The sequence below is a fragment of the Leptonychotes weddellii genome, chromosome 11, assembly GCF_054177405.1.
Source record: "Leptonychotes weddellii isolate Sample4059 chromosome 11, ASM5417740v2, whole genome shotgun sequence".
NCBI lineage: Eukaryota > Metazoa > Chordata > Mammalia > Carnivora > Phocidae > Leptonychotes > Leptonychotes weddellii.
The window spans coordinates 7573719-7582897 of NC_138379.1; the positions used below are offsets into that span (position 1 = coordinate 7573719).

General features: G+C 36.7%; 1 protein-coding gene across 3 annotated transcripts in view; it reads right to left on the reverse strand.

The window, feature by feature from the left end:
- Positions 1-9179, reverse strand: part of RTN3 (reticulon 3) — a 62025-nt gene that overhangs the window by 41949 nt on the left and 10897 nt on the right. For 2 of the 3 annotated variants that reach the window (XM_006745630.3, XM_006745632.3), the window contains exon 2: positions 4826-4882. The exons of the other annotated variant lie outside the window; for it this stretch is intronic. In XM_006745630.3, the coding sequence (XP_006745693.1) occupies positions 4826-4882 (57 nt within the window). The remainder of the gene's footprint in view (positions 1-4825; positions 4883-9179) is intronic. 3 annotated transcript variants of the gene reach the window in all.

Genomic DNA, 9179 nt, shown 5'->3' on the forward strand with positions numbered 1-9179 from the left:
GTATATTTTAGTTCAATGTACAACCAGCTGAACAATATAACAACCTGGCACAAAAACAGTCTTGGATGACGTCTTTTACACTCCCTTTCAAACTTTAGAACTACTAGTACTTCATATATTATCTCTGCCTTACTGACTCAGAATTTCCTGAAATGGATGCAATCTGCATTACAAGTTTCCTAGGTAATGAACCTGGTTTGAAAACCAGAACTTTATGAATTTTAGAAAGGTAGAAAAATTGAGCTGTACTTCAGAACTCTAGTCTTGTAAAAATCCCACAGGAGATGAACCTGACGCTTTTCACTCTCACTCTTGCCCCTGTCCTTGTCCAGAAGCACAGCTTACAGTTTAGTAGGGCATGGGTGGTCCTTTTGTGCCTGCTTCAAATACTTCTATCTACTAAGTTTAAAGTATAGTAACTCGAAATTTTGATTGGAATAAGGCAAAAGCTCCATTTGATTGGAGAATAAGGTGTGGGAATTCAGGAAGAATTTTCCCTCTTCCTTGCCTGCAGTATTTTATATCTCAGAACAAGGTGGGGAGTTAAAAATGACATGAAAAATCAACTTCCAAGTGAATACTGTGTTCACATCAAGTAAATACACTCGAATTGAAAAAAATCTCTTCATATATTGTTTACTCTATCCTTCAAAATAGTTTCTCTTTACTTTGTTTCTTGTCCCCCAAACTGCCTTTTCAAAAAAGACTCAGTATTTTTATTCAGGTGTTGGTAACTTAATTACTGAAAACAATGTGATCTAGAAATAAGTAATTAATAATGAATATTATATCCTATTATCAGAGTACTTCCTAAAAAGAGTGAATAGCTTAGAATCCTGTTTTAGATACCATTTGGTTACTTTCCAACCCTCCTAAGGAAATTCATTACTTTTAATTAAAAGGATAGCTGTAACATGGAAAAACCATACACATCAGCAAAGAAATACTATGCTTATTCATACAAGGGAGGCTTGAAATATTCAGGTATAGGTTTTCCTACACTTGAATTTTCTTATGTTCACGAAACAGGAAGGAAAGACAAATTCTCGTGCAAAACAGTATCAGCAACTTTCAGCCACAGCATCAAAATAGGAAGTTAGCCAGCAGACACTTTGCAGCCAAGCTAATCCTAAACAAAAAGTCTCTTCTGTACAAAGAAAAATGTTTTGCTTTTGTTAAAAAAAAGGCTGTAACTGGCAAATTTTTCCCTCAAATGCCTGCCCCAAAGTTCAGTGTTTAACTAACTTCCTATTCCAGATGCCTACTGCATTACTCAAATTGAATGCAAACGTTCATTACTACAAAGGTGCTTCCAGTTCTTCAGGTTCCTCTCTTTCCCATCTTATTTTTACCTACTTTTCTTCCATGCTCTCTAAAGAAAATCAGCGTATTTTTCAGCCTCCACTCTTTTCAAAGGTTTCAAAAGTAGAAACCAAATTTCAGTTTGATTTTGTGCTCATGGAGGGAGCAGAGCCCCCTGATGATACTAAATTTACATCACTAACAGCAGTAATATGGTTAAAATAGAATTTCTGCCTCTTCCCCTGCTCTTATGATTGTAACATTAACCTCAAAATGACATCTCTAAAAATATCTGCAAACACTAAAATACAACTAATATACTTTATCATAGGCAGTGTTTATGAGTATGGGCTTTGGAGTCCTACATCTGTCACTTATTCACTCTGTGATCTTGAGCAAGTTATTGCACCATTTTAAACCTGTGTCAACTGGTAAATGAGCTAGTACCTTTCCTCCATAAAACTGGCTGTGCGTATTGAAACAATTCACATAAAGTACTGAACACAGTAAAAGCTCAATAAAAACGAGCCACATCCTACATGTATACCTCTGTTAATATCTTTATTTTACATTACAGGAAAACGCCATTAAAATTTATTCCCCTATTTTGAAACACTTAGGGATTAGGCTGAAATTAAATTCTGCTTGATAAGAAAGAAGGAATCAAAAGAAAAGACTACAAAGGACCTACTCAGGAATACAACGTATTTAAAAAGAAATCGATTATTCTATTAATATTGTCATTACAAATATATTTAATAGCTGTCAAAAAGTTTGCTTTGCTAACTTAAATAGCTGTCTACTTCAAAGTAGTACAATTTAATAAATATTACATAATTTTCTTTTGAAAAATTTAACTGCCGTTCCTTTATTCAGTGCAAATTAATGGCAGTTTTTTGTATATTCATCTCCCTGAAGACCAATAATAACTATTTCAGGATTGAAGAGGTCATTCTCAAATATAAAAATGTCCTATTTAATAACTGCTATATATTGCTTAGATATATAAAAGTAAGGCTAATTCTCCAAGGCTAAATAAGTGGCTAAGAGTTATGGAAGCCAGAGACAGAGGAGTTAGTTGGGTTAATGCCAGTGATGGACTCAAGGTTCTTCTTGGTGGCAGCACTCTGAAAGCCCTGCATTGGGCCAGACTGGTCCCAGCAATTCTCTCCAAGGGGTTAATCCAGTTAAACAAGGACACCAACATCCTCTTTCCTTATTTTTATAAGGCATACTAGAAGCTACCATTCTTGGCTACTCTAGAATGCACCTAATCACTTGCCAAAGTGTTTCCTCAAACAACAGATTGATCTCTAGACCTGCCAATGAAGTAGAGCACCAACTGGGTTACTTTTCCATTACGTGTTTTTTTGCAGGAGAAAAATGCTAGTAGTAATAGAGGCTAGACTGGAACACCTTCAGGGATATGGTTTTTTTAACTGCCTCTTTATAATACTCTTTTAACAATAACATCCTGAATCTGCACTGCTCTAAATAACTCTTTTTAAGCAAAAAGGAAAAAATGGCAAATCTATTTTCTTTTACAAATTTTCATACTCACTGTGACGCTGAAGCCTACTTAAACATTGGTTTTTAATTAGCAAAATCCTTATTTACCTCTATTCTATTTGAATGTATGTTTCCCAATAGGACTGAAATAGTTTTTTAAGCTATAACAGTTATCTTGTCGACATTCCATACATTAGTTATGTTGTATTTGGCTTGCATTGTTACACTATTTAGGATATCGGTTATTCCCCTTCTGTATGAAAAAAGTGGCTGAAAGTTCTAACCATGAAGAATTGTATTTTAGGGCGCCTGGGTGGCTCAGATGGTTAAGCGTCTGCCTTTGGCTCAGGTCATGATCCCGGGGTTCTGGGATCGAGTTCCGCATCGGGCTCCCTGCTAGGCGGGGAGCCTGCTTCTCCCTCTGCCTCTGCCTCTCTCTCTCTCTCTGACTTTCATGAATAAATAAATAAAACATTAAAAAAAAATTGTATTTTAAAAGATCTAAAATATTTACAAGAGAAAATGTAATGATTTGTTCTATCTACATTATGCTATTTTTACCAGTTTATCTTCCAGAGTAGATTACATGTAATACCTACTTGCCTAAATTATTAAATTGCTCATAAGGAAAAAAACTCTTTAAAAAATCAATCTGGTTGGATTTCAGATGTCAAGTCACTTTATAGGTTTGAATTATTTTTCTAATATTCACAAAATATCTATCTTTTAATGCAAACACTTAATTTCAAAGGTCATGATTTGACCCACAAGTTACCCAAATTCACCCAAGACACATTACAAAGGGGCTGGGGGACCTAATATTATCAGTCTGATTTAAAAGCAACAAATTATCTACCATGTTTCATAAGAAATATGCTACATTCACTTTATCCCATTATGTTTTTATTCTTATAAGGTCAAAGTCTTGGGGCCCCTGGGTGGCTCAGTCGTTAAGCGTCTGCCTTCGGCTCAGGTCATGATCCCAGGGTCCTGGGATCGAGCCCCGCATCGGGCTCCCCTGCTCAGCGGGAAGCCTGCTTCTCCCTCTCCAACCCCCCCTGCTTGTGTTCCTGCTCTCACTATCTCTCTGTCAAATAAATAAATAAATAAAATCTTAAAAAAAAAAAAAAAAAAAAAAAAAGGTCAAAGTCTTCCTACCAAACCAGCATCCAGACTTTGCATCTAGAGAATTCCAGCTGGGACAGTAATCTGTTTGCACAGGGCTTCTCAGACCTATCTAGTGAGTTTAATTACCTTTTTTTAAAATAAGGGTTTTCCATTGACCTATATTTTAGATTGAGTACACCAGACAAATGAAACTGTGCTTATTACTAGTGCGACTCGACAGAGCACATAGTGCTCTCTCTTACAGATTCTTGATAGTGCTACCCCCACAAACATATAGCTATCACACTCGATTCCCTTCTTCACTGGCTGGCAGATTAAACAAACAAACAACCCCACAAAGCCACAGCTTAATCTCTAGGAAAACAAGCCTTGCTTGCCAAAAAGTCAACTGACTTGTTCAGTGTTCCTAGGCATTTTGGAACCAGCCTCGCTCTTGGGACAAATCTCAGATAAATTCACACTAAAGTACTCTAGCTAAGTTAGTGTATTAGTAGTTCAGTGGAAGCACACTTTTATACTGTTTTTTCCAAATCTACTGTCTCTCCAAACCAGTGACATAACTGCAAATCAGTAGGTTAAATGCATCCTGCACTGGGTTGTGTTATGAGCCACAATTCTGTCTGCTCTAAATTCTAATTTTTAAGAAATGCTCAAAACTGCACCTAAAGCTTATGTGCTGTTAAAGGGTTCACCTACCTAGTCTTACCCTATTTTATTAACCTTTACAGGAAATCCAAAGCAAACTACTAAATATGAAGGACTGGCTTGTAGTTTTTATTTCAAGGGGTTTGGGAGCAATAGAAAACTTGCGCCTCATATCCCCAGTTACAGCCTCTTTCTCAACATTTTTCTTTTATTAATGCACACAAAAAAATGACAGACTTGCCTTGTGAGGTCGAAAATAGAGATACAGGCTGAGAGGAAGAGGAAGAAACAAAGGAATCTGAAAGAAAATATACAGCATGAGAATTTGACAACCTCACACAGGAATTTTAACTTTAACTCTCCAACTCTCCTTTTTTTTTGGCCAAGCATCATAATTTCATTGGGTTTAAACAAGAGGGGAAAACTCAAATCTTTATTTCCATTTACTGTTTACACTCACCTGGCAGCAAAATCTTATTTTATTTTCAAGATGCATTTCTAAAAGTTAATCAATTCAATTTTTTTGGTCAAATATTCTCACCTTCAAAGAAAGAAAAGAGGAACCTCTAGCATTTTTAAACAAGTATAACCTCAAGAAAGAGGATACTCCCCTGCAATTCTTTGTGGGAAAAAAAAATAGGTACCTGAGTACTAACTGATACTTGCTTTTAATCATTATCAACTGCATTTTGAAGAGCTGGTCACTAATACAAGCATTTGAAGTTATAAACTTGGCAAATATGCAAAGCTGACCCTGAATACTTAAAAAAAAAAAAATCACAAATAATCCATTAGGAAAATAAGACTGCACGAGAAATCTTCCACCTTCTAAAATTATAGTCCTCTAAATTTGGCAACATTTATCAAAATTGTAAATGCATGTACTGTCCCCACCAATAATAGTTATTCTTTTAATTTGGCCAGTTATGCCTCGAGAAATTTAACCTACAATATTAGCACAGAGTACAAACCCGTGTACATGAGAATATTCATCAGAGCACTGGTTATAAATATTAGGAATACTCTAAGTGATCATCAACAGGAAACTAAATAGTTATATCCAAACGATGGAATACTTGCTGCTATGAAAAACAGTAAAGTACAGCTATGTATGTTGATACAGTTGATAAATTAAAAAAGCAAAGTGCAGAAGTATATACTTGTGCCCCCCTTTGTTGCTAGCAAAAGGGACTCTGAGGTCTGAAATGGGGGAGATTGGCTTTTCACCACCACCTTTGGCCCTTAAAAAAAAATACAAACAAACCAAGCACATAATTCACTAAAAATGGAAAAAATTAATAAAAATAAAATGTGAAAAGCAGCCCCCCCGCCACAAAGTGCCCCTAAATATACTGGCCTTTACTCCTTTTTTCCTTGCAACTATAAAAATGTTTTCACAAATATTAGAAATATACTTAAAATAGGGAGATTGATTGCTTTAAAGGACTGGGCTATAGCTTGTATCGATAAATACAAATTTATTTAGTCAATAAATATGAAGCACATTAACAGCAACAGAATTTAGTAGACCACAGGCACAGTTCAGTAACTCAGGACCAGAATTTAAAAATTCACTACTTTTTAACTATCTTAAGATGAAGCATCACATTTACCACTACAAATGAAAAACTATTCTTTTTTGGTTGTTTTTGTTTTGTTTTTAGTAATCTCTACCCCCAACGTGGGGCTTGAACTCTCCACCCTGAGATCAAGAGTTGCACACTCCAACTGAGACAGCCAGGTGCCCCATCTCCTTTCCTTTTTTAAAGCAAGCATTTCTGCTTCTTTAATGTTTCCAGATGGGTTCATCCCTATATTTACCTTCAACATTAAATCTCTGCCAGATGATGAGTTTAAATCTGAATAAACCTGAAAAACCAAATGTTAATAAGTTCAGCCGAACGCCAAAAAGGATCCTATGAACTTGACTATCCACCTCCATGTAACACCCCCTCGTAATGGAAAATTTCAACATACAAATTCTTATACACAGCATCTATTCTGATACAAAACACAGATAACAAGTAACACTTTCCAAAAATATTGCATGAGATCTTCTAACTCACAAAACCACACTGTATTCATATTCCATATTTATGCCACAGGAAACTAAACTCAAGAATGGTGATCTTAATTCTCAAATGCTATTAATTAAATCAAACATTATCATTAATAACAGTAATCATTAGCTAGGTCCAGGCACTGTATCAGCACTGGAATACAGAGATGACAGCTATGCCCACATAACTGAAGGAGAAATACAAGCCAGTAAAACTGCATGAGTTGTCGGAAGGCAGCAGAGGCTGGTGAGTAGGGTACATTGCAGAAGAGATGGTAAACTTAGTCTTTAAGGTCATCAAGTCACCACGGCAGGGGAAGCCATTCTGGAGAGAAGGAATAACTTGCCACATTCCAAACGACTTTAAATGTCATGTAATGAAATTTGGATTATATCCTATATGTGATGAGGAATCACACTGACAATATCACAGGTGTTTTAAAAAGAACTATGGCAGCAGGTAGAGCATAGACTTAACTGAAAAGCTACTGCATAATCTTGGCATCAGTTTATTTGGTTAGTAAACTTAGCAAAGGTCTATTAGAGACTGGTTAAGTAAGTTTCCATATATCCATACAATGGTATACTATTCATTAAAAATCGTGCTGTGGGTAAGAATTTATTGACACTAGAAGTTGTTGATAGGACACTGAATAAAAAAGAACAGTACAAAAAAACTTAAACATGACCCAATTTTGGTAAAAAATACAAATTCATGTAAGATGAAAAAGGGATAATGATATTTACTGAGTAGATTATGAAAATTAAAAACAAATATTTTTTCTTCTCTGTGTTTTTGAAAATAATGAACTTGTATTCTTATTTCAAAAAAGCTTATTTTGTTACAAATGAAAGAATATATATGAAAATGTTAACTGGGTGGTTCTACTCGCTGATTTTTAATTTTCTTTGTATTTTTATTTTCCTAAATTTTGTTATGGACATACATTTTTCAAGAATTATAAATTCCTGGGATGCCTGGGTGGCTCAGTCAGTTAAGCATCTGCTTTTAGCTCGGGTCATGATCCCAGGGTTCTGGGATCAAGTCCCGCACTGGGCTCCTTGCTCAGCGGGGAACCTGCTTCTCCTTCTCTTGCTCCCCCTGCCTGTGCTTGATCTCTGTCAAATAAATAAATAAAATCTTAAAAAAAAATAGAATTATGAATTCCCAACACATACCTAATTCCCCACTTCTACAGGGAACAGGTTAGCAACCTTTGAAGAGAAAAAGGACACCTAAAATGGGATCTCTTACCAGGTCTTTCAATAAAACTTGAGTGAATAATCTTTTTAGTCTTTACACCACTAGATTTTCAATACTCGTAAGACCCTAATCTGCAACAAACAGTCAAAACTACTCCCCCACCCCCCGCCAAAAATCCTGCCTCTTTGAAAACAGGTCCTTCCATTTACTGAGTCCTGAATATTTGTGATTGACACTGAGCTAAATATTTATATACATATTAAATGAAATCTTTACAAAACTCATTTAAGATTTAAAAAAAAAACCCACAAAAACTTAAAGCTTTTATCAATACTTGAATCTGCAATTTTCGGGGCGCCTGGGTGGCTCAGTCGTTAAGTGTCTGCCTTCGGCTCAGGTCATGATCCCAGAGTTCTGGGATCGAGCCCCGCATCCAGCTCCCTGCTCCACAGGGAGCCTGCTTCTCCCTCTCCCACTTCCCCTGCTTGTGTTCCCTCTCTTGCTGTGTCTCCGTCAAATAAATAAATAAAATCTTTAAAAAACAAAAAACTGCACTTTTCTTTAAAGTCTGTGCCTTTTTTTATCATTCTACCAGTAAGATAAGATCTTGTCGCCTTCACCCTTCTCTCCAGCAGCATATTGAGTGGGTGAGAAGTGGAAAAACAGGAGGAAAAAGACCAAATGGCCCACTACTGAAGGTTTTCAAATTTGTGTCAAGCCTGTGCTAGATATTGTTGGGGGTAGAGAGGAGAGGAAGAGAGGTGCGTTGGATTGGACATGAGACTCAAGTTTTGATTGAGATGGGGGGAAAATAAACCAAATAAATCTGTTTGAATTTTCTAACCCCCAGTGAAAATACTGTTCCAATGAACTGTTCATTTTAGTGATAACTGTCCCTCAACACCAGCAGAATAAAAACTATATACATATATATTTTAAGATTTTATTTATTTGGGGCGCCTGGGTGGCTCATTTGTTGAGCGTCTGCCTTCCCCTCGGGTTGTGGTCTCGGGGTCCTGGGATCGAGCCCCGCATCGGGCTCCCTGCTCCGCAGGAGGCCTGCTTCTCCCTCTCCTACTCCCCCTGCTTGTGCTCCTTCTCTCGCTGTGTCTGTCAAATAAATAAATAAAATCTTTTTTTTTTTTTTTTTTTTAAAGATTTTATTTATTTATTTGAGAGAGAGAGAATGAGAGACAGAGAGCACGAGAGGGAAGAGGGCAGAGGGAGAAGCAGACCCCCTGCTGAGCAGGGAGCCCGATGTGGGACTCGATCCCGGGACTCCAGGATCATGACCTGAGCCGAAGGCAGTCGCTTAACCAACTGAGCCACCCA